Here is a 27134-nt window from a genome sequence, read left to right as displayed (position 1 = left end):
CATGTTAAAATATGACATTTATTCACACCTTGAAACAATAAATGAACAGTGCATCTTAAGAAACTCCCCTGAAATGCTGGACAGGAATGTGCATAAAAAATCACTTCTTCATGTGCTGGAAAGTCAGTCACAAGTTCACTGGCGTTGGTTTGATCTACGAGAGATCTTTTGTTCTCCTCCTTCCCTTTCCTCCGTCAGTCGTAACGTTTTACGCCGTCGTTTTCCAGGGACGGGCGATGAAGCTGCATCATCTCCTCTCAAGCTGGACGTTCGCTTTTGGACTGAGGTCCTCTCCGTGTCTCTATGAAAGAACATTTTCGGAGATGATCTCTTAGTCTTTTGTGAACAGAGGGGAATTGGAATATGCAAAATTTCTGAAAACAAAGCGTGAGGTTGTATCATTGGTAGACTTTCATGTCCAGAACATTCAGGAACCACAGTTTTAAAACACTGATACATAAACTAATCTGAACAGCTGCTATGAGTCCCTTTATCCATTGACAAACCTGGGTGTGTGTCTTCAGAAAACAGAGTAGGGGATAGATCACAATTTAATCACTTCAAAGACGGTCAGGCGTCTGCTAGCATATATTACTTTAATCATTAGCATTTCAGTGGAATCAAGCTACCAAGACTTCAAAAATAGCAATACTATAAGCGGTGAATGAGAAGTTAAAAAGAATGCCTAGTTGTCCATTTGTTGCAAGCAGCTGCCTCTAATTAACCAACAGTTCATAATAAATTCAATCACTTTAGTAATTCAATAAATTAACAGCAAAAGCACCTTTACTTTGACCAGCTCATGCAGCGGAGATGCTAAAAATTCTGCAGACTGCGACTGACCAACAGGAAATGGAGGGGGGCGGTTAGCCTGAGTGCATCCACACTTGATTATCATACTTCTGAAGTGATTTAACACATTATTTTGACTCCCATCTTCAGCACCAGCTGCTTGACACCCCTCCAGCAAATACATTACACTGGAATAAGTGGTTGCTCACGCCAGTAAAATCACTTAGAGGGAAATTTGCATGTCCAATTAGGAGGACAAAAAAAATGTTTATGCTAACACAAAGCTCTTACACCAGTGTCTGCCCATCCAGCAAAGTGACAGAAAAAAACATTTCCTTTTTTGGTCCGCTGAAAAGATTTTCTACCAGAACATTATTAAGTTGTTCTCCTTTGTCAAAGCACAAAACTTAGGCCAACTTCAGCTGGTTAGACACTGCATGTTTTTATTTATCTTGTTAGATGAGTTAAGTGCAGTAAAGTCACTCTTATTTATATAGCCTGGAATCACAAATCAAAATTATCTCAAGAGGCCAAACTCACTTGTTTTTGTTCACTGACAATTCGAATAAAGTTCATTCAAGACACACAACCACCCCCGCAGATATGTTGACTATAAGGAAAAAGGCACTGTTACTTGGATGTAAAATAGAAACCTACTCCAATAATAATACAACAGTTTCTAACAGATCTCTTGATGGCAGCCGTGTGGGAAACTGGACAGACGTTTGGACTAACATTTGTCGGGGGGGGCAATTTGTGGTAAAAAATCTGGCATAATCTGGACAATATATTTGCACAGCATTAAACATACTGATGGCTCATTGAAAATTACTACCCATCTGAAAGGAGGTCTGGGGAAGAGGTTCCGCTGGATTGGAGTCTCTCTAAAATAACAGCTCAATCCTGAATATTTAAGTGAACATTTGGACACTGAGATTATGCTATGATTATGATGTTTATCCCTTCCAGAAACTATGAGGCACTACAGTGAAGTGAAAGATACTGTGAAAATACTGTTGGTTTAGGAGTGTATGTATGAGAGGTAAATGCAATGCACTCTACTGACATACTGAATGTAACCTACTGAAGGAAACGAGTACATTCATTCTAGGGCTCAAAGATTATGCATATTTTGGTATTTTATTCATCTTTCAGAGACCATTTTTTAATCTGTATTTTGATTGAGGTGAATCCAAAAAGACTCTCAAATTTCTCTGCTTTTATTCTGAAGGAAACCTCACTGTTGTCAGAGGAACACATCTGGACTGAGCGCTCGGTGCCTTTAAACAAGCCGTTTTCCCCTTACAGATTACCCACTGCCATATCAATATGTCTTGCTGCCATGTGAGCCTCCGTGGGCTCCACAGCTCAGCATGCAGTGTCAAGTTACAGCCCATTACTGAATCACCTCTGACATAACTGGTGGTCATTGAAATCTCCTCCTTAAGAAACGTTCAGATAACATCGCTTCGAAGCCTGTGGGGAGCCCTAAAACCACACGTGGAACCACTTAAAGCTTCACATGAAGGGCTCCCTTCAGCTGATCATGCTTCAGATGTGAATCACCCTCCAGCCAGTGACAAGGTCCAATGCCTCTTTATCTTGACTGTATGGACTAGAAAAACAAAATTCCAGCACTGGAATTCGGACGAGAAGTACATGAAGAACATGTGGGCAGTAGGAGGATGGGGAGACGGCTACGTATATTGGATTAGTGGTAAGCAGGCATTTTCCTCGGTGTAGAGCGTGGATCAGGACTAAAACAATCAACAGTTAACTTGTTATCACTGCCTGACAAAAGCTGGAGGATGGAGATAAAGCCTTGCCTGATGGAAAAAAATTTCCTTTCACACTTGTTACAAGCACAGACTTGGCTTCTGCCCACCGAGTTGATGAGGCATTCCAAGGCCCAATACTCCAGGTGTACGATGACGACATGCTGCATGGTGTGTGGAGGGGTGACACCCAAAATGAACACTGGCAGGTCTGGACATTGCTTCGGGGTCATTCAGAAATAAATGAAGAACAGAGTTTTGAATTATCCACAATGAGTCTGAGGTAAAATCACATTCAGATGTATGTGCGTCTGTTGTTTTGTCAGTAGCGTGAGAGTGAAGCTTCATGTATGTGGAATGTCCTTGAAACAGACTTGCCTGTTTGTGGGTAACAAAGCAGCACAGTGTGATGATAAAATTTGACACGTGACTTTTTAGGCAGCATCAATTGCCCAATTGTGGCTAACAGCTATGATCCTCTGTCTTAGTGCACAGTTTGCAAGTAAATGAGGACGGCACAGCCAGTGCAGTTGTTTATGTGAGATCTCTAGGGTGAGGTGCTGTGTGTGGCTGTCTTATTGGGCTGTCAAAATCATTTGACAGAGATGACAGCAGTAAAAGCCCAGTAACAAACGGATCGAAGAGGAAAAATAGGGAGGATAAAAGAGAATACAGGAAGCAGTCTTTCAAAAACAGTACGTGCTAAGCGTGCTAATATTCAGCCGACTAGTCACAGCGGTAATTGCTTTGAAATATGACCACCACCATCCCTGGACAACTCTGTTTATTGCTGATGTAGCTCAGTTCCTGAGAAACAGCTCAATTGGATATAGTCATTTTTCTGTGGATGTTAAGTTGTCTGAGCACTCACCAGGAGCTCAGGGACACCAACTACAAAAAAACCTGTTCGCTAACTGCCAACACTCGTTGACAGCAGCAACCTAATGTGCATTGCTATCTTGCTGCCTCTGTTAAGAAGTGAATTTCCCCAAACATGCTCAAGGAAAAGCATTACGTTCTGTGGTCACAGAGGACACGAGGGACAACCCGTCCAACCTCATGCTGTGAGCGAAGAGCAGCGTCTATGAAAGGACATATACTACCGACTGCAGGCTTTAGCTGCTCTCCTTGTTTTGTATTGTTTTCGTGGCTCGCCGGCCACAATTATGTGTCTCCCAAAAAAATATAACACTTGGTAAAAAAAAGCAATGCCAAGAGATGGATGTCACTGTCTTATTATAATGATTTTGGTAATATATTTGGTAAAATATCGATTTAATTTAAGACATTTACTCCCTCTGTTTGGCAGCATTATGTTGGGTCCTCACTACATGGATGAACAAACAGAGGCCCACAAAAACTAAAGCCTGAACAAAGAGCTCAGGAGAAAGAACAAGGAAATGCTGCCAGGCCTCTGCAAATCTCACCTGGATTCCAATTGGATGGAGACCCACGACGCGGCATAACGCAATCAAGTATATAAAGAATGAACGGTCCGCTCCACTCCAAGTTGCTACAGGAGGTGTATCGTTCCCAGTCAAACGTTTGCACTTTAAATATCTTACGTTTGGATCCTCAAAAAGATCGGCAGTTTGTATAGCCAGCAATCTCACTTTGCCTGCAGATGGAAGTTTTGGATTTCGGATGCTATAAACCACAGACAAAGCAATGCAGTGGCCCTGCCACAATCTGAGCTCAAGGAAACGTTGCTGGAAGCACCAGATGGACTGAAACACATGTTAATCACTCCCAAAGCGATTACAAGTAAGAGGCTATTATCTGCGTAGAAACAGGTTCATGATATTGTGTTGCTGTAAGCTTTATTGTAGTATAAGCTTCATTGTATTGGAAATTAAAAGACCGCCGAGTTCTGGTGTTGCTAATTGAGATACCTCATTCGTTGTACTTTCTGTGTGCTTAACATGTTATATTGACTTGCACAGAAAACAGATCCTGTGTTGACATCCAATCTATACATCAACAAAAACATGGATTTACTTGCAATGGAAGACAGACTGTAAGCATTAAAGGGTGGCACAGTAGAAAAAACTAAACTGACATCAGTAGCTATGACAGCAGAATCACTTACTCAAAGTTTCTGTCAGGCTCTGGACCAAAGATGTCTGAAATAGAACTGGAATGGGAGAAAGAGGGAGAGGAGAGAAAGAAAGGGAGAACATCATTCTCAAAGTTGAACTGATACAGGGTATTTGCTGTAATGTCATGTTTTATACCTGAGTAACTGCCTGAAAGCCATTTCTAGACTGTGATGCTCTGCAATCTGTGAGTGATACCTGCTGTCTTAGACTCACAGGAGCAGGTGTTTTTCATGTACCACCCACCAGTAGAACCAACTTTAGAGTGGAATAGCCATGCCATCGTTAACAAAATGTTGTGGCTCAGGAATCTACTTCAAAGAAGGAGTCAAATCCAGATATCTGATCTTTCACACTACTAAGTAGGAGGCTATACTGTAGTTGCATGAGACTGCCTCAGGCAAACACCTCATAATAAGTCACGCGATATAGAAATAAAAGAGCAGAACTATCCTTTTTCCTCTTGTACTTTCAATCAGCAAGATCTGGAAGTTAAAGTGTTTAAACTGTGTCTACAGCTCAGCACCTGTGCACTCCATCCACACTCCCAGCATTGTGAGATTCCCATACATATCCTGCAAATACAACAACACGGACAGCCACTCTGGAGTTTGCAAATATGCATTTTGAAGATGAAGAGCATGAGGCTCATTATCCTTATGCCAAATCAGCACTATGATGGATTTTATTTGTTTGGCCAAAATACAGCTTGAAATTTTGTGGAAAGTCAGTCACACATTTTTAAAAACAACATTATTTTAGAGCATGAAACCATTCTGTTGTTGATATTTGGTGGAACTGAGTAATAGGGCTGCGCTGCATAAATATGATGTCTGTACTGTGAAACTGGTCTCTTTGCTCATGTGAATTCATACTCCATTGCACTCAAAATAAAAAGGCTTCCAAACTTCAGACACACAGCAACTATTCTGTTGTTACCTGTTACTTACGGCAGTATTTTGTACGTGGTTAAAACTGAGCTGGCACAAACATATAATTTACGAGTCCTTGGTTGTTATTACCATCTCTGTGTACCAAAGTTAAAAGCTATAGTTTGACCGAGCAAAAGATGTGTGTTTGCTTTTGTGTGACATTTTGGGGTCATCTGAATCCCCCACATCATCCTGGTGTTTGTACTATTGGGATTTTAAACAAGAGAGAGAGAGAGAAGAGATACACTAAGGGAAAAAGTGTGTGATGGTCAAAACACTTCAAGAGAAAACTAAAAACAGAAGCAGATGCGAAAACAACACGATGCGGCGTGAAAAGCATAATCCAGCGTGACCGTGTTCCACTGTCTAACAAACTAAATGCAGTATTTAAAGGTCAGCATGCAAATTAAATCCATGCAGGACATCCCAAACGGTTTTAAAGACATATTTGAAGTTTGTCCCTCTGCCAGGGAGCCAGTTCTCGAGTCCCTAAACACATGTTGTTGGTGTAACACACACTTATCAAACACTGGATTTTCCCCTTTAGAACTGCAACAGGCCACTTCGACTATATTTCTCTAACTTCTTGCTGCAAAACTCAACCAAAACTGCAGCTAACACAGAACAAAACAACATATCAGTCGTGTATTTCTGTAGATGCTCAGTAAATATGGAAGAAATTAACTATGGTAAGTCTGCTATAAAAAAGAACACATTGTGATCGTGTGTTTTCCTTGTATGAAAACATATTATCATAACTTATTCGGTGTGCCTCGGCATCTAGCAAGGCAGCACGATCGCTTTTTTAGTTGGCATGAATTCACTGCATGCAGCTGTTCATAGCTGGCCTTCTTTCATATCTATAAAAACAATAAAAATCCACGAGCACCATCAAAAGAATGCAAACTGCTGAATGCGGTCAATAGAGAGAGCTTTTTAGTTCTAACTTGCCTTTTTTATTGTGACAGTCAGCTGCTACAGTGGTAAGGGTTTCATTGCCACAGCTGTAGTGTGCTGAGTGCAACAACTTTCCCACTTCACTGGTGATACCTGAGGAGATGGGCACAGGTGTGCTGCAACAACCTGATATCCCTTGACGTTAGGTATGAGTATTGAGAACGAGTACTCCTGAGTGGTTAGGACCTAAATGAAAAGCTTGTGGACAAACGGTGCTACATCTATCTATGGAACATTAATTCATTCTAACATAGCTGGAATTTTCCAATTCCTAACTGTCCCCAAATGATGATGAAGCTGCCAGTGTCAGGCGATTTCATTTAACGCTGCATATTCACATTCTCTGCTCTCAACCTCATGAAACACTTACAAATACAGCACTCTATAAATCTAAAAGAGTGAAAAAGCAGCTGCCACACCCACATTAACTCAGTGCCACCTCTTGGCACCCATGCTGATGGGATCTGCTGAACTAAAAATGCAACTGTCTTGATCTCGGCAGGTCAAGGTACCAATCGCTATATATAAAATAAGTCTGTAGTCATATCCTTTTTTATGAGCATTGCTTTAACTTGTTTTCTTTGTTATCCATCTCTGTTAACATCTGAGAAGCACAAGGACTGAAATCCTCCGGTCATTTCTAGCATTGTTTCAGTTTAACTTCTGGTAGAGGAGCTGTATTAAGGCACCACCAGACATTTGTTGACCGGATATTTGCAGCAGCTGCTCCTCCCTCATATACGGGAAACTAAACAAACAAGGCAAAAAAGTGTGTATGGATCAGGAGTCAAAAATTTAAAACAATACAAGAGAATAGAAGCCAAAGTTAAAAATAATTGCTCGTTTGAGCGCCGGCCAGGTGTATTTACCTGCAGTATCATCGCAGTAGCACAATAAAAGTTAAGTGAATGTAGGAGGAGAATATAAAGGGTGAAGAAGGACGTTTGAATCATATGTGGTGTAAAAAAGGTGATATCTACCCCTACTGAGAATGTTCAAGGTTCAAATAGAAATCATCACTATCATACTGAATGATGATTCTGCAGCATTCCTTTTACATTAAAGGTGCATCGCCATTAGAGAGGCACCGTGGTAAGATCACAGTCTGTTCATTCATGAAAGTGTGTGCTGTCATTTCATGTTTACCCCAAAACAATGACAGTTCTTTTTAATGAAACAAAGAATTAAGTGAACAGCTGTGATGTGAGTGACGGAGAACTTGGAATATAACAGAGTATGCTGTATGAGTGTCCATTTAATGTTTGATGGCTGCCATAGCTACTCCACAGATGAGCTCTACAGTCTCAATTTACAGGAGGTAAAATGTCACACTTTATTTGTCGTTCCAAGTGGAGCCATTCAGCCACCCATAACTAAACAGCACTTACTTTCATCTACAAGCTGATCGGCTGATAATGTGCCTTGTTCCCCTAACTGGATCTGCTGGTTCTCCGAATGTGCTTGTTATCAACTACAGAAATTTGTAAGAACCTCCTGATACAGTATTTCATCAATGTGCAGATTCAGTATGGGCAATGTTACATTTTTATTGTCTATGTATGTAACAGTTAAGTGATAGTTTAGTAGTACTGGTGACACCATTTAGTATTACATCAGCATTAATTAGTATATACTTAGTGTATATGATATCTTAAGTAAAATGCTTAATGAGAGGAAGTGTATTTATGTGTGGGGCCATATTTTCTGAGTAATCAAAGGATACAGATGAGCTTTCAGAGACAGCTGTCCAGGCAAAGAAGGTCGTCTCCTTTCCCACCCCCCAATGTGTTTACGTCTGAATGCAATTAACTCAGATTGGATTACCACAATAAATGACATTACAGTGATGGAGTTCACACAAAATGCTAATTAAATATCAAATTCATCGCAGAACATTACAGTGTTGTCCTGTCGCGCAAGACACATAAAATGAAACGCAATCATGTTTCTGAAACGAAGATAGTAATGTAGTTATAGGACATGTAGCACAGCTTTTTTCACAACCAATCAGAGAGGTTCAAACCCATCTTGGTCACTTTCACTGTGAAATTGCATTCAGTCATAATCAAACTGTGGAGATGTTGTCAAAAACAAGGATCCCACTTTTTTCTACAGCCACTTGAAAAAGACCAACCCTTGCCAACAAGCTTTTATGGTGTCAACCACCGTAAGTGCGGGATGCGTCCTTCGTAAAGAGCTCACCTGCTGATGGACACATCACTATAAGTGGAGCTGGGCGACAATTCAATCCTTCTCGCAGATGGCTCGTTGTCAGCTTCCCCATCGTCTACCGTCATCACTAAGCAGCTTTTTGATTCTAAGACTTGATCTGAAGGAGGTAAAAATATGTAGAAATATGTCAGACATACAGGGGGAATCGAACAGTGGAGGAATGACCTGTCAAAAGGAGTATGCATAAAATAAATGCCTCTGACAACCTAGTCTCCTTCAGACACCAGATTTCCATATATTCTCAATGGTAAGAGAAAACCTGAGATCACATATACCCAGCCTCTGAGACAGTGGACAGTGTCATGCAATTTTTGTGTGTGCCTTTTTATTTGTATACTGTGTACAAATTAGCAACATCCAGCATCATTGATTATTTTTTTAAAATAAGCAGAAGTCACACTTAATTTAAACCTGCAATAACTGTTTTGGGTTTTTTTTTGCCACCTGGGAGCAGCGGAAAGTTGCGAACCTAACACTGACACGTCAGCACCTTTTAAGTTGATAGGTCAGGCTTGTTAACAGTTGCTTATCTACACATTCAGCAGTTATGGGGCAACATTATCGTTCATGTGGAGCCGTGTCTCTGTCCAACTACTGAAGTCCAATATTCACTCTGCATTTGGTCTCTCCTCAGGGAAACATGTGATTCGTTAGATGCTGAAGGCTACACTGAGCCTGCTGCAGGTAGTGTTCAGCAGGGTTTTAGATGTTTTGAAAACGTTCTGAAAACGATGCTATGACAGTGGAGAGAGAGAATTAACACAGTAAAGTTGTGGGCTGAAGAGCTAAACAATGAGTTGGAACTCACTTTATAGCTCTGTCACCATTGCAGGGAAGAGTTTTAGTTCCAGCTTGCATTGTTGTTGTAACATCCAGCTGCCAATATGGAAGAACATAAGCAAAGATCAACATAATATAATTTATCCTATTTCAAACTGCAATGCTCCCCAAACTTTGACTGTTTCTAGTGTTTTTAATGCCACTCTGCTACAAACTGAAAATTAGCTTTAACTGATCCTTATTTGGTTGCTGGTATTGGGTACATATATATCATTAAGTGGATGTTTGGAAGTTTATTTCATGCAGCTCTCCATAGCTGGCCTTGGTACTTGGAGTCCTTGTATAAAGCCACCACTCACAAGCACTGAGAAAGATCTTTCATATAAAAGTATGCTGAATGTAGTTTCATTGCCATGGTTGCGGTTTGCTGAGGGCAGCTACTTTCTGAATGAACTGGTGATACCTGAGGAGATCCGCACAGGTGTGCTGCAACAAGTTAATTTCCCTTAACCAGCCTCAAGCTTATATAAGGAGAAAGAAAGAAAGTGTTTCAGGGCACTAACAAACTGCATTAGCACTTGAATAAAAGTGTCAGCAGCGCAGCCACATCACCATCCGTGACCTGAACAAGACAGAAAGGTGTGCAGGGATCTGGATTAAGAGTCACAACCTCTACTTTAAAAAGGACTCCTGCAGCACTCTGCTGACGGCACAGACAAGAGGCGATAATTATCGTAGTGAAGGAGCTTGTCAGGTTTCAGCGTCCCAGATGTAAAGTTTGGCTACTAGACTTTATTTAGACACAGCAAGTGATCTTTGCACAGATCAGAAGACAATAAATGAGTGAAAAGTGCCTTCCTCCTGATGCACTTCCTCTTTAACATTTGGTCAATTGTTCTCTGCATTTCCACTCATTCCAAAAAAAAACAAACACATGAAATAACACCAACATTGATTACAGTTATTGACGTATATTTATCCACTCTTACCAGATGTGCACAACAATGGAGTGCACAGTCATTTGACAAGGATGGAACAATAAATTGAGTGCGCTTCATTCACAAAACTCTCCACACATGCAGCCAGCAGGGAGCCACAAGAACCCCGTCAAGCTGCATCACATGGCTTAAAAAATGAAACACAGCCATTCATTTCTCATAGTTTTACAAAAGGAAAAGTTGTTTTGTTAAAGACACAAGGGGAACATGCCACAGCAGGTCATCATGGGGCTCAGGTGACTTATGCTGAAGGGTACTGGAGAAGCTTAAAGGTCTCCTGTGGCCAGAGGGTACTTTATTCCTTGAGAATACTACAGTACCTGCAGAGTGTGTTTTTGTTGATTCCTCTCCTTCTGCAGTGACTTCCTCTTTGACACTAGTCTGTTGGGCGGTCTTTAGGCGGCCCCGGACCTGGGCAATCAGGCGGGAAAAGTCGCTGCTGTGCTGCTTCCCTGCAGGCAACAGAGCATATGCAGTGAAATAACTAAAGCAGGGCAGAATTTTAAATGGCTTGCAGTATCTGAGGCATGTAATACTCATCAATGATACAGAATGAAATGAGTTTCACCACATCTAATCGCTCAAGGTTAGGGCTACACTGTTGCTAATAATGTTAAGTTGACTGAAAGAGTGTAGTGGGTGGAAAACAGGTGACAAACACAGCCCACTCAGTATGCCCTCAAAGAAAATAATATAAAGAAATACCAAACCACCCCGAGTGTACTGAACAGTATGTCGTTTGGGAAAGCGTGTATTAATATTTATAATGAATGCGGGCTCATTTTTCTTCACTAGATAACAACATCAGGACAGTCAGATTCATATTTTGACTTGGAAATGACAAAGTCCCAACCTTGAAAGGTTGTATAGATTTGGGGAAATACAAGGTTGTATTCAACACAGCAGAAGCTCCAAGGTGAGATCACTGTGGCAAAAAATAGAACATCTAAATAAATAAATCCTTCTGCTACTGTGGTGGGGGCCAAACAGTCATAATAAAGACATTGTAGCCAACTCTGAACTGAAGGAGGGCAAAAGAAAAGTAGTTTTTTTTATCAACAATCTAATAGCAAATAAAGGTTTTAAGCATTTTCAACAGGACCCCGGAGCATCTGTAAATCTGTGATGTTCATTTAAACAAAGACAGGAGAACAGAGAGAGGGAGACTGAGAGAAACTGATAGAAAGCTAAAAAAAAAACCTTTATGCTCAAGCACTACAATTGATATGTGATCTGAATGTTAAAACTGGTGCAACTGGACTTTGTTGAAAAGAAGACCAGGATTATTGTTTTACAGAAGACACAGTTTTGAAATGATGTACTAACGAGGTCTTTTTGTACATGTTAGCCACTCTCTTATTTTGGCTTCTGGTTAGCATGAGTGACAACAGCAGAATTTAATATACAAACAATTACTTTTCATTTCACTTTTGAGGCCTGAATATCTATTTTTTATTTGGATCCATACTAGTTGTTACCCTAGCAGCAGCTAATACACTGAGATCTCTATGTGCTTAAATTCAATGTTTCCATCAAAACCTCCACAGTAACTATGAGCAAGATTTCTTCTAAATATCTAAAAAGCAATCCACTCCTTCCATGGTTTTAGTGCGCACATATGGAAATCTAGTTATAGTAACACTTGCCAGCGACACATTCATTTTCTTTTACCACTGCAGCAATAAATGCACACTGTGACGTGACAGTGAGTGACCAGGACAGTGGGCGCCACTCTGTTATTCTGAGACAAACCTTTCATACATAGAACAACTCTGCTACCTCAGACTCAATGAAATCTTCACGAGCAAAGACATGTTTTATTCTGACACAGACATCCAGTTCAATTTCACAGACAGGAAACCTCGCTATAGGTAAGGTGAGGTCGGAACAAGTGACACTCTAGTCAATCAAACACAGATTACTGGGATGAATTATATTTCAAGGAGGGTATTTTCCATTTCATAAAAATTTACCAGTATAATACGGTGGTTGCATGATGAGTGAGTTTTTTAAATACATCTTTGTTTTGACTGCTAAAATGTGGTTTAGGTTGGACTGAGTTAGCATTCCAACTGGATAGTGGATAAAGTCTAACAGTGGCCATTCAGTGTGCTACTGCAGGCAAAACATTTTCTTTTTCAAAGATTACAGTTGCAAAGCACATATGCTGATGCAACTTCTCAGGAGCTGTTCTAACCAAAACAGGATTTCACAGCTTTTCCTCTCAGTTCTGTTTCGGATTGTCTTTACGCTCAAAGAACACTGGCACATTAAAAGAAGGCTGCCAGCACCTGATGGATTCAGTGCGTCTGCAGGCGCGTGTCACGCTTTCACCTTCCTCTCGGCTCATTCACGATTCCCCATGCTGGCAGAGTGAGTCATCCACATCCTTCCCTGATAAATCAAGAGGTTATCACAGCAGTGCAGCTATTTATAGAACCCACCTCCGATGACTCACATCCATTTTTCAGCCGCTTTTAAAGTTAGCTCTGCAGAGTTATTTCTCACAAGCTTTTCATCTCGTTCGACCATGACAACAAGACTTCGGAGGTTCTCTAATCCTGCTGTTCTTACTTGACCTCTGCCCTGAGGAGAAAACATGAACCCGGTCTAGATTTCACTGCATCTGTGTGTGCCTGAGTGATTATCTATGAGCTCATAGGGAACGGAAAACAAATCTCAGACAGACACTTAAATGGTCAAGGAACCCTTCAAGTCATATTTAGAACAGTATTATCTGTATGATTTACACTGAGGCAGAAACCTAAATCACCTCATCAGTTTTACTTTTCATTCCACCCATTGCTGCTGAATTACTCATGGAAGACACAGCAATTCTGCTCGTTTCTGTTGCTGCCAATGTGTTTTGGAAGGTGTATGAGACTGGCTCCTAATGCAGGGCCTGAATAAGGTAAGATTGAGATTATGGATGGGAGAAACACTGAATATGAAAAATCATTATGATTTTGTTTGGAGGCATCAAAGCATGCAATACTCTGTGAATATTGCCTCTTTGGTCTCTACTTCTCTACTGCATTATCTTGCAACAATTACTCAACTTTGACAAAATAATGTCTTGCTCTGTGATCATTGCCTCTTGAGCAAAATTCACGTCTTCACAGGTGTATTTTCCTACTAAACCAGAGGCCTAGAAGTGGAAAAAATAAGCACACTGATCGGTCTAAAAGTCTACGTCTGCTTTGGAAAATCATCATCTATTGTATTTCAAAGCAGCAGTGGGCTCTGTCATCTGAAATAAAGACTGTCTCCGCTAATGTCAGAAGGAATTAATGCACCTTCATGTAATAAAACATAAATCTTCAGAGAAAAAGAACAGAGTTCGTATTCGCTGTTAAGAAATTTCCTGAGGGAAACTCAATATCAAAGGTGCTGCCTTCAATTCCTATCCTTGTCTCATGAGCATGAGTGGGAGTGTGAGGGCAAGGCAAACTTTATTTGTAGTGCACCTTTCAAACAAAGGGCAGTTCCCAGTTTCCACTACATAAGACCAAGAATAAATTAAATGGGAATTGAGAGGGAAAATGAAATTAAAAAAGATGAGATGGATTAAATAAAAAAGGCCATGGACTAAGGAATAAAAGTTATAGTTATATGGTTGGAACAGGTAGATGAGGTTAGTGCAGTAAATTCTGTATATCTGATTACGTCCATAAAGGCTGTTAAGCCTTAATTATGGTTCTGTATGGAATGAACCTCTCTGAAGCTAATTCATATATAAATCCCTAAATATTTATATTTTAAGTAACAAAAGTGAAAAGGTCTGTTATTTCCTAGCTATGCATGTGAACCCAATATCACAGCTGCATAGTCAGTCAAACTGCAGGACTCCATAGAGGAGCCCTCCTAAACTGAGCCCTAGTGTGTGCAACACAACGGAAAATCACACCAAAGCGTCGTCCAACCATCTTTCAGTGCTGTGTTTGTTTACTGACAGTAAAAAAAGGGGAAAGCAACATCATCGACCATTTCAGTGAACGCTAAATGGGTCAAAACTAGAGTTCAAAAACAAATTCAAATTCGGGATAGAAGAGGTCCGTCCATCTGATGTAACAAAAGTTTTTTTTGTTTGATAGGCTTTCATGCAACTCATACGCGTATGTATATCTTTTTCTGCAAGAGGCAGCATTCATACATTTTTGCAACCGACCATATTTTGGACACAGTTTAGCCATTGAGCCACAACTACAGGGGCTCCTAGTGTCATCTACTATACCTTTTTTCTCACTAATGAGGGACAGAGTTGCTTATAATAAAGCATGTCATTTTCTTCCTCTAATAAACAATGTTTTTCTGTATGATTTAATATTCAGGGATATAAACACGTTAGAGGTAAAAAAGGTGAGAACATTGTGTAGGTAGAGAAAACTAGGGACTGTTCAGAACCCCGGAAGATAATTGCTAAAACTAATGAAGCATAATGATGAATCTTAACGATTAAATGCATTCATCTGGGTTATTCTGAATAGAAATTTGAAAGATTTGTTTTATTTAGCCATGCAGCAGGATAAATACAATAGGCAAATAGAAATTGCAAGACCACTACATCCCTAAAGCCTGTGCAAGACAACAAAAAGTATGAAATTAAACAGTATGTATCATCTGTTGTCTTTACAGCCTTCCACTGCATCCTGGGAGATGGTCATCAATGAAAAAAAGCAGCACATCATCTTCCCCTAATTGCTTCATTGTGAAAATAGGCTACTGTGGGCCATGGCCTCCCCAAACACTACAAGTAAGAGTCTTTTCCAAACCAGCAACCCATAACATCAGAGAGATTCAATTTCAAAATACATGAGGGGTCCCACCCACCCATCACTAACTGTGCTGGGTATACTTCAGAAATGTAATACAGCAGGCTACTGATACTGATTATAAAAGAGAAAGTGACAGGGTAATTAGGGCTGTTAAAATGAGGTTTGACTATTCCTTCTAAAAGAAACAACAACCCATAGATTCAACCCATACGAATATCTATTTTTGGGCATTATGTCCATAAGAGGTAAAGCCAGTACAATAAGAGGCACACTGTTTGCAAGTAGGTATATTCACTTCAACACAGACGTCAATTATTTGTTCGTTTCAGTCTGACCTACATTTCTTTTCCAAAGAAAGTGACGTGTGAGTTTCCGGTTGGTGCTGATTTCAATGTCCCATGCAAATAGGAGAAATTCCAGTTAAATATTAACAGTGTTTAAGGGCCCTATATTCCCATGTTTTTGTGTCTAAGTGACTAATGGAGACAATTTTTAAAATTGGTCCAGCGAGAGCACTGCAGCTGGCAGCCACAAAACGTGCTGTAATGCAATCCCTCCTGGTGCGCCACCCTGCACACCGTCAATGTCCGTCCACTGAAAGTGTTCGTCTTTGCCAGTGACTGGCTCAGATTATTATAACAAATGTCTGACAACATTATGGAAAGGATCCCTACAGAGATAATCCTTTTTGTTAAAGAGTAAGAGCTGTTTTGTTGGACCACAAACAGTCACTAAAGCCAACAGACTCCATTCATAGAAACAGTAATTTTGTCATCATTAAACACATTTCATTGAAACTCAACAGATACAAAATAAAGCTCACCAAAACCTTCTTAGTTCAACTTTCCATTGTTCTGAGAATCGTCACCAAACAAGGTTTGGTCCAAATAAACTCTTAATTCACCAAATCGGGAGAGGAGCCAGAGAAAGTACGAGAGAGGCAGCAGTGGAAAACAGCACGTAGAGCCAGAATATCCTCATGTCTAATTCAGGAATTATTCTTGCCGGACATTATTACTGAAGAGATTTAAATATGTTGGACTTAACAGATTCTCTTGGTAAAAAAATGGTAATTACTAGATAACTACGCCAGCCTCCTCTGAGAAAACACAATTTCTTTGGCACTTTTTGTTGTCTTTGAAGTCATGGCTTTGATATTACACATTGATGTATATTTTAAACCATTTAACAGTGGTAGAAAACAGTCTTTACTGTATTCAAATGCACCTTTCAACAGAAGTTGTACAGTTGTGCAAAACAGCTTCATCAGTTAAGTTTTGTAGGCAGGGATTTATAACTGTCAGACTCCAAAGGTGTCACAGAGTGTCCCGAAAAGAAAAATCACTTACTGTAATTTGAATGCATCGCATCAATCTCCTTCTCAGACTGATTCTTTGAGAAAACCATGACCTGCAAGAGATGTGAATTGACAAAAATGTGCATATTAGCATTAATGTGCATCAGTGAAAAAAGCACGTGGCAATATTAAAATATTTGCAAAGCAGCTGCCCAGTGAAAGCTTGGTTTCAGCCAACAATTAAGAATGGTTTTCTTACTGTGACTGGAATTCAACAATTCAAACAATTCAAGCTGTTAGTACATACAGGTTTGGCTTTCCCCTGCAGCTGATTCCTCATCTTCTCATTGGCCTCCAGCTCTTTGGCAATATCCTCAGCTGTTGACAGAGGAAAGAAAAATCTTTATTACTCTTGAGATCCCAAATATTGGCCGTTACATGAATTGTGCTATCAAACACATAAAAAGGCTTCGACCCATGAGGACGGTGTTCAAAACTGAGGCATTCTCCGGGAAGCCAGTGAAGAAAAAAACAACCTGTAAGATCAAATGAGTTCACACATCTGTAATGTTCATGTCTCACAAACAAGAAAAAAAAAAAACACGTAATGGGCCAAATGCCATCACCTGATTTTGGGTTTAGGGAATCGCACTGGGCGTTATACATGTGGACAAACTCCCGGTGTCTTTTGATCAGCTGGTCTCGAGAGCCCTGCACTGAGAGATGGCACTCCTTCAGCCTCCGCTTCAGCTCCTGCAGGGAGAGCAGGTTGTACACCAGCTTCCCCATTGGACGCCTCGCCTTGCCAAGGGAGCTGCAACAGACATGTGGACTAGTTTATCTCAGTAATCACCAGATATTACTTGCTAATGCCTGATGGGGGCGTCTTTCTTTGCTCCGTCTAGTCTCTGTCTGGACTAAATTAAAGTCTTGGACATCATAAGCAGAAAAGAATGATGGAAATGTCAACTTAATCAAATGTATCACACACTGGCCACACCGGCTGACCTCATAACAAAATCATATTAACAGATGGGAGTTGCCATTTATCAGCCTGGTGAAGACACACACACACACACCTCTGCTGACCCACAGTCCTGTTATACACAGACAAAAGCTGTATCATATATTTTGTCATGAATAAAAGACATTTAGTTTGAGTTATTAAGGTTGGTAGCTAGAGGAAACCCCCTCATTCAGGCTGGCTACATAAGGCAAGAATATTAAAGGTTCTGCAATTTATCATTATGACATCATGGTTGACTTCAAATTAAGATGTGGCACTGCTACACAAATATGACAATAATATGACAAATAATTACCGTAACGTCATAACTGCTGTATCATCAATCACCCTGGAAGACTAAGCTTCTAGGCACTCATAAGGATCAGTCTCTGCAATAATGACACAGACATGATTCAGAAAGATATGTAGCCAGCTTGAAAGGTAATACTACAAATCTATTCATAATTGCAACTGTATATCTGCTGTAACTCTATTTTAGTTTTTAAAGCTTAGTGAATGGCTGCAGTGTACAGGTCTTCAAGTTTCAAAGGTAAAATAAATCATCATCTTCCCCTTACTTTTTCCAGAAATAAATACTCAGTGGAACAGAACAGATAGCAGAACAAGAGCACATACAAAGTCAACTGATGATACATCCTACAATGTAAGTTGCAAAGATCTGCAGTATGTCCTGGCCCAAAACACTGGAAGCAGGAGAAAATTGCTAGCCTAGCTCCATCATCCCTGAACAAATATTTCTTCTTCTTACATCATTGTCTTTCAATCCAAATCCACTGCACACACAGGAGGATCCATCCCAAACAGACAACAATCCCTTGATCGACACATCTAAAACATTTTTATAGATTTGAATCCAACATCCTTGATATGGCATCCCTGAACGTATACAGAACATGTCAGATGCTGCATGCAGTAACAGGTTCAGGATGAAATGGTTACCAGTTTCACGTTAAACCACGGTAAAATTTGAGACAGTTAATATTACTGTTTGAATTTTTAATGATCATGGACAGGCTTTGAAAAACTCACAGTACACTCACAATACTATAGCGTCAACCACATTTAGCTACGGTCTCTCAGACGCAGCCGCAGCAACGTTTGTTTTTGATTCACATCGATGAAAAGATGGTGGACAGCAGCAAACAGCGCTCTGGTGATTCTTCACCCTTTTAAGAGGACTAAATCTGACATGTGGTCATATTTTGGTCTTTATAAGAGTGCTGAGGGAAACAACGAAGATGGACACCCTGTCAGCAGAACATGCAGTAAATCCCTGCAACACTGAATCATATGAGTCAACTTCATGACCAGCACCAAAGCAAATGCTAGGTAAGTTCATTTACAGCTCAACAGATGACTTTCGGGATGTGGGCAAAATTACATGGTGTGTCTAATCTGGTAGTAGCTTGTTAATAATGTAAACTAAAGCTTTCAGTTTTACCTGCTCCCGTGAAGACACTACACGTTGTTCTGCTTCTGTATGCGTCTACAGACTCTATTCAGAGCCCACCCAAGAATAGTGTTGACAATGCTACACTTCTCGCCTCATTCTTATCTGCAGATAATCTAGTAAGTGTCTTTATCTAGTATCCCACCTCCCTATAGAGCATTACATCTTGGGCAAACAACAGACGAGAGCCTTAAGTGATTAAGCGAGTATTTTACCTCCTCAAGCTTTCCTTCTTCTCTCCTCTGGAAAGACACGTGTCCAGATGCTTGTTGATAAACTGCTGTGACACGCTTACAGAACACACAGGGCACTCCACTGCAAAAAGATACATACACAGACATCATTAATGGCTTGATTAAATCAAATGAACACATTTTTGGTGCCATGAGTCACGTTTCATTCCACTGCCAAATCCGAACCACTCCCCTTGGCGCACTTAATCAGAAAGGGTTTATACAACACAACAAAGGCTGCATTTAGGACTCAAATGAAACAGATGAAGAGCTGATCTTTAACTAACAGCAACACCTACTGACCAACAGCAAAAAGTAAAACAATCCTTTGCTTCAGGAACATACCAGTGGGTTTGATCCCCAGTAACCACACGTTATCATTGACTACTGCCAAAAACATCACTTGGTTAGTTTTGGGACATGAGGAGAGGGTCCTAACCAGACTGTACTAGTGGGCTACAATCAAACCAATACGGGTTGACTAAATTCTGTCTTTGGTGCAGAATGTTTGAATAATACATTTAGCTTTGGCATCATTTACTCGTCTGTTGTATGTTGATTAGACGATTAGCTTCAGAAAACCTTAATGCTGTGCCTGCTTCATAGATGCATAGAAAGAGAACGTTGACATGTGACACAGTTACACTGATGGGTCACAGTTGCCATAACTGTTGACTGGTAGAGGTTTTCAATGTAAAGCCTTTGGGTCGCATGTTCAAACTGCAGCAGCCTTTACTTTCTTTGCCTGTGGATGACATCAACATCAGGTCTACATCTGCACTTCTTAACCTCTGCTGATGCCGTTTTGCAGGCATAGAAATGATCGGACAGTGATGGAGCAGCTCTCTTATGTGGAGATTCTGCAGCCCTGTGAACATGAATGAGTGCGATTGTGAGTTTGTGAATGACTTAACAAGCCAGTGAGATCGGGCGCGTCGCATTTCCTGTTCCTGGAGAAAAGCTTCACCTTTGATTACGGGCTTGACGTCTTGCGATGGTGACGAGGAATGTGCCATCTCAACCCCAGTGCTGATACTGTGCGAGCCTGTGTCCTCCTGTTTGACAGACATCAAACCCTGGATCGATGGCACCTCCACATCCATCGGCTCTTCCTTCACAGCCACTGAAAGCTGAGCGGTTGCTGAATGTAGGTCGCCGTCATTTGCATTGTGAGTGCGCGCATTCTCTGATTTCCCCTGCCGAACACACTGAGCAACAGAGCTTTCGTGCTGGGCTTCTTTAGTGGGAGACGTCTTCGGCCTCTTTTGGAAAAAGTGACTCAAAACAGAGCTGTTACACTTCTGGCCCCTCTCTCTGGGAGTCGTGCATTTGACAGCTGAGGCTGGGGTCTTGGGTGATATTGGAGGAGAGTCGAATGTTGCTTTTGACAACTGCTGCCTGGAAAGAAAAAGAAAGGCAAAGTGCATGTCAATGAGAACGTGTGCAGCATATGATTTAGAAACGCAGGCAGCAAAGCTCTTTTAAAAGTTTAGATGCATTCTGATACATAAAGCAGCGTGTTCTGCTTCTGTCTGTATATAAAGTATGTTCTGTAGGGTAACAGACTTAAGGTCCTCTTTAAGAACATACTGTGCCCATTAAAAAGAGAAGAGCGGTATATGCCAATAAATTCTGCAGACAGTAAAGTGAGCCCTTTGACGTTAACTGCACCTGCAATTATCTCACTCCTTTTCTCCTGAGCGAGAGAAAAAATAGACACTTTGGCTACAGTCATGGAAATGTGGAAAGCAAACAAACTGCAGCTTGGCCATTACTTGGCAATAAAAAGGAATCAATGAGGTGTGTGATGTTCTCTTTTCCATATCTGAAACTTGCTTACTGTCCCCATTAGAGCAGGTTCACACATATGCAAACACACACACACTTGCCAAAGGCAGTTTGCACAAAGATCGTGAAGAAATATGCTCTCCCCCAGCCATTAATCTGCACTGCATACAGCCAGACATGACTATTACTGAGTACACTCTATTGCAACAAATTATTTTGAATTATCCAAGTGCAATATATTTAGAGAAGGTGAGTAAAATGACAAAAATGTATGGAAAAACAAAACAAAATCACCATGAGTGAAAAGTTGCTGGTTTCAGATATTTATTTAACATTGTCCCGACTGTAAATTTGCATCGTATTGTTTATATTTAATTGCACTGTTACTCAGCACAACCTGGATAATTCAAATTTACTATTGCCTTACATTACAGCCATTAGTTGTAACCGTTTCTGCCTCATTTGAGCAAACAGGCTTTTTCCATCACTTTAGCATGTCAAATGGTTCTAAATGCGACTCTGCCCCAGCAGTTTCCTGGCTATCGCCACAGATAACTCACCAGCCAGAAGAGTAAATCAGACTATACTTTTAGAAATGTGGTAGATATTTAGCAAGATTTGTGTATAGAGTTAGTAACACACATTACACCACAGTTACGTCGTGACGGACGTTTAACCTGATATCATTTTTCTGTGACTTAAAGGCACCGTTTGTCAAAGAATAAAGAAAAAGAAAGAATTAACTGGTCAACAGTATCTGTCAGGTACTTAAAGACTGGGCAGATAATGGAAATTGGAAATGTCAATAGAAACATTTAACAATTTCAGGGATAAGCCAGTACATGAGTACCCATTCCCAATAATACTGCCTTATTCCAGCGCTGGTACATAACATAAAACATATTCTATAACTCCTCTTTAAAATGACATTCAGGGCATTTTGTCTGAGGTCTCATTGGTCTTCCAGGTCCAGACCTGTGGTGACCAAAAGAGCCGAAAGCAAGTCAATACCCTCTTTTTAAATTACACACCTTAACTGAATTTAAATTGTCCCGTCATATTGATCTACAACGTGAGGAACAACCTTTTGCAATTAGAAGTGGGTGTTAAGTGCAAGGAAAGCTACTACTATTGCACTTTTAAAGCTGGGTGTAAGGGACTTTAAACACATGTTCGTAGGCCCACACTCCTTTGGCCAGCCTGTGCAACATAACATTTTGTATAAGTATGATTATTCTGACCAAATTTCTCACAATATATAAAATCTCATTGATTATTCAACTCTAAAATGGGATTTAAACATAATTCAATGACAATGAGAAAAAATGCACATCAAAACATGTTTTTACAAACAAACTAACAATTATACTAATGAACTAAAGAAAGCAAGAATAAAAATTACAGCATTGTCCTCATACCACAGCTGCTCTGAAGTATGAGGACAATGGCCTATTACAAAAAACCACATACTGTAGTCCCAACAGAAAAGGGCACTGCGGCCTTGGTGATTAAATCATTTAAACAGCCATTATAATGTCTCAGTGTATAAGCTCCACTTCTAACTAAGTAAATAAGTTTACTGAGTGAGAGGAGAGACTACGAGGTTGCTGTTTACTGCGAAAATATGGCGATAATACGAACGTGTGGCACTGCGATAAGAGCTAATGGTTTGCTAGAAAAATGTGAGTGGCCCAGTGACAGAAACAATCCACAAACGCTACAGCAGAAAACACAGCAAACACACAGGCAGACATGTTTTTCCCTGTGTGAGTCTGTACAGATAAGACTTTAAGCAGGTCTGTCATTTAAATCTAGAGCAGAACCAGTCCTTAAATGTAACAGTATTTCAGAGCAGAGGAACTCATCCAAAAGTAAAGTGTTTGAGACAAGTCTATTGTTACATAACAACAACTGTTTATGACAGAGGCGCCTATCAAGGAATCCCATTTTTCAGGCGCTCGCAGCTAGACCACAGGATATTAAAAAACAGAGGAAAGAGCAGCTGCGCAAGCCTCTCACTCGCAACAGTGATGACAATCAGAGGGTCTCCGATTAGAAGGGAGACCTTTCAGAGGGTTGATAACATTAGAGGTGATTGATGAAAGTGAGAAGCGTCGTGGCTTATTGACCGATAACAATACTAACACATTATATTGACATTAGCTCAGACACCGGAGGCACAATTCTGATGATTTCAGTGGGAGTTTTTACTCTTTTTTTTTCCAACTAATGAGCAGAGAATGAGTTAGTTAGTCTAGAAGGTTTATTTTCATAGATTTCTTCTGGACAGATGTACATATAGAGAAAGTTGATAGACACAAAAAAAAACCAAAACATGGATCACTCATGAAACTGTTTCTGGATTTCCACACACACCTAACAACAATACACACACCTGAGATGTACCTCTGCTCTTTTGTCCTTTTACATTATTTCTTCACTGAAAGAGACAAGCACGTACAGGGCCACAGAGCAGGGATTACATTAAAAGAAAAGGGTCATGGCCCAAAAACAACGGGGATAAACAAGCCCAGAGCTCAGGGTGACCTACTGTATCTTGACATTGTACATTTCAGTTGATTTCTCTTCGCAGAACAACTGTGACACTGCAGGAAAACAGCCCAGAATTTATCTCTCTATTTGTGCGTCTAAAACAACCAAAGAGTGCAACCATGTGGCTGGCTGCACCCATGTGACCAGCGCTACCAATAACAGGATACTCAACTCAGAGGAAATGTTTTCCAACACTGTGATAAATGTCACCAGAGAAAAATAAAATAAAATCTAGAGTACCAACAAATTTCCTTTAGACCAGCTCCCTATGCCTGCATCCTGCTGTAATGGAAAAATATCAGCCCTAAAGCTACAAAACACACACTGAAAGGCAATAGAATGAGAACCTTGAATGACCTCAGCTGATGAAAACAAAATCCCCATTTGATTTACAGAAAATCCTTAAATCAGAAGTAGATAACTGGGAGGCAATTATAAGTGTTTCTCTAATGCTGGTAAATTGAAGTAAACTGAAATTGGTCCCTGGTGGACATACTGTAATCTTGTCAATAACGACAAGATCCCCTGAAATGACACAGTAATCTTTTTTTCTCTTCACTTCTTAGAAGCATGAGGATAAAAACTGAAGAGATGCTCAGGTGGCACACCTGTGTTCATGGTAAAGAGGTTGCACATGGATTTTTGAGTGAGCCTTATTTCCTGTTCTGCCCTTTTCATTATTCTGTCAGTCTATCTCTGAGGGCAAAATAACTTAAAGTAATCACACTAAATATAAAAGCTGCTGTCTGCTGCAGATGGAATAGTGCAGATCACCGCTCTTCATCCATGCTGGTGTGCAAAAGGCCCGAAAAATACTTGGATTTAATAGAACTTAGAATAGTATTTAGACCAACAAGCCAGTAACTCAGCAACTACAGCACCAAGTGTCTATGTTTGCTGACTTGTTTATGTAGACAATTGTGGTAAGGGTTGTATCAAAACAGCATTTTGTTCCATGTGTATGGTGACTCGTTCACCCTGATAACTGTGACAATGTTTTGAAAAACAGCTACTGACGCAGGGTGCACTCAGGTCCATTTACAGAGAAAGTTCTGATACTTATCAGACGTGAGCCAGTTTACTTGTAACCATTTATAAAAAGTGTTGAGCGTTACCTTGCGGCTTTAAAGTTCACGACCAAGTCGTCCAGTAAACGGTTGTTTCTTAGATCTTGTTCTGCTGTTTGCTAAAAGAAAAAGAAGCGAGATGTGAAGGAAAGCTGCCTCCTTTATCAAATTAACACAATTAATTACGGATGATGGCCTGCAATTGTGGCGTCTTTATTGAGGTAATGACCCCGATCATTATGCAAATAGATTTGGGGTCATAATTAAGTCAAGTTAATTAAGGCAAGTCAAGTTCATACTTACTGTATTGCAAATTGGACATTGCAATTTATAGGAAAGAAATTTTCTGATGCACAAGGAGCAAACTGTGAAATGAAACACAAGCAAAGTTTCTGTTACACTTAGACTGTTAGCAAACAGGTAGATCATTTCCTTTCTGTCATCAAAGTTGTTATGCAAAGACAATTTGAATTGAACGATCCACGCAACAGAATGTTCTCTTTAGTGCACAACTGGACTCAATCCACATATGAGGAGGGTCCAGCTTGGCCCTGTCATAGCTGCTTATTTGTGTACCAACCTAGCGGTGCACTCACATACAACACAAAGCAGAATTCAGAAGAGAAAAAATAAATGATGACGTTATCAAAGCTAACATATGCTATACCTGTACAAGCACCTACCACAGACATACATAGACAGACATCCATTATCATTCAATTCTTACTGCGCTGAAACAAATTTCAAAAGTAAGTAAAAGAAAATGATTTTTTTTAAAAAGGATTTACAAGTCGCTCAGTGGTTTTGCCTTCATATGCTCAATGCTTGGTAAACTTCCCTAAAAGCAACCTCAGCTAGCATAGCTACTCTGAAAGCAGCTCTATCTTTTACTTACAGTTGTGAGAGCATTTAGTCATCATTGAAATACTGAGGAAGTCGAAGCAAATGGGACACCGAAGCAGGGCATCAACATTCTGCAGAGGAGAAAAACCACAGTTAGAAAGACAGTACTCACCAAACAACTCAGCTATTAGCTGTCTGCTAATGACCACAAGCTGAGACAAAAAACTGTCCAAAATAAAGTGGCCTGGCAATAAGATGTTTCATATCTGCTGAAAGCACGGCAGGTTGAGCTTTAGGGCATTCAATCGTTCGCAACTGGACCTCATCAGTTTGTCTTAGAAGATGTTTCGCCTCTCATCCGAGCAGGCTTCATCAGTTCATGCGCAACCAGACTAGATAGGACAGCTCTAGTCAGGTTGAACATGGGAAATTACACTGTGAATAACTACTTTGATTAAATTTTAAACAGATTTAAAACAGTCTTACTGTAAGTAAGTGAGTATTGTATTAGCTGGTTACATTTTGAAGTCAGAGTATATTTAAAAACTATGTTTGAATTAAAAGAACGTTTTTTTTCTTATTTCAATGGAGCAAAAGTCATATAAGCAACATGTCACTGGCTGACTGGTGGCTACACAGACCTTCCATGCAGAGCTGATGATTTCACTGAAGGAAACGCGACCATAAAGCTGGCAAAGAGTTTCACACACATTCCTGCAGACGGACACTATTCCCTACAACCCATAAATACCCCACAGATTACACCGGAAGTTCCTTAAATCATGGGTTCTTTTCACTGGGTAATGTCACTTCAAACGCATTCTGTGTACGATTTAAAAAACAACTAACCTGCAGCTAGTACTCTCCCATTTAGTCACATGTCCATGCGATGTGTTTCACAGCATTTGTCATGCTGCATATTGTACCTAAATCAGTCTGCCTTACCTGGTATGACCCCTAGCGAAGTGTGTTAAGGTAGCTTGACAAAGCATCAATGCGTTTTTAAGGTTGTTCCGTATAAAGTAACTTACGTTAAACATTAAATAAGATCAGACATTAGGATCAGCTTTAACGTTAACTTTAACGTTAGTCACTAAACCTATCTACCTCATTAGCATAACGTCAGTTACATCACAGATGTTTGTTGCACTGCAGCTAGAAGGTTAGCTATCGTTACGTTAGCGCCAGTTAGCACACCAATCAGTGGCAAATAAGGGAAGTGGATGTATAACATTCATTTGTTTTGTGGGGGGGGTTGCTTTAGATTTGTAACCGTTAGCTAACGTTCCTGGCACTCTCTGGATGAGGCTAGCTGTTGTGGTTCTCATTTGGCTAAGACCTAACGTTACTGGCCCTTATGTTAGCAAAACAAGCACATTCTAAAATTGCACAACTTACTTTCAGGCATGCAAGGCCGGGTGGTAGATCCGCTTCAATATGAAAGGCCATGACCAGTAAACAAAAAGCAGCTATATGAGAAAGTCACGAAACTTTTTGTTAAAGTAATCTGCAGACAAAGTCCCGCTCGAAGGGATGCTG

The 27134-nt window shown here is 40.3% G+C and overlaps 1 protein-coding gene across 2 annotated transcripts; it reads right to left on the bottom strand.

The window, feature by feature from the left end:
* On the bottom strand, positions 1 to 27134 carry rad18 (RAD18 E3 ubiquitin protein ligase). Of its 2 annotated transcripts, XM_041962795.1 has the most exons (13): positions 26994 to 27134; positions 25648 to 25726; positions 25056 to 25117; positions 24801 to 24871; positions 20312 to 20742; positions 19327 to 19426; positions 17261 to 17448; positions 16942 to 17012; positions 16687 to 16747; positions 10883 to 11014; positions 8755 to 8881; positions 4657 to 4701; positions 1 to 301 (listed from the first exon to the last, which is right to left on the bottom strand). In XM_041962795.1, exons 1-13 carry the CDS (start codon positions 27042 to 27044, stop codon positions 136 to 138), a joined length of 1584 nt encoding a protein of 527 aa, XP_041818729.1. In that variant the 5' UTR covers positions 27045 to 27134; the 3' UTR covers positions 1 to 135. The 2 variants fall into 2 exon arrangements, with proteins under 2 accessions (XP_041818729.1, XP_041818739.1); XM_041962805.1 differs by lacking the exon at positions 4657 to 4701.

This window comes from Chelmon rostratus, chromosome 2 (genome assembly GCF_017976325.1).
Source record: "Chelmon rostratus isolate fCheRos1 chromosome 2, fCheRos1.pri, whole genome shotgun sequence".
Lineage (NCBI taxonomy): Eukaryota > Metazoa > Chordata > Actinopteri > Chaetodontiformes > Chaetodontidae > Chelmon > Chelmon rostratus.
The sequence above is the reverse complement of the archived record's forward strand: the minus strand, read 5'-3'. Positions and strand labels throughout refer to the sequence as shown.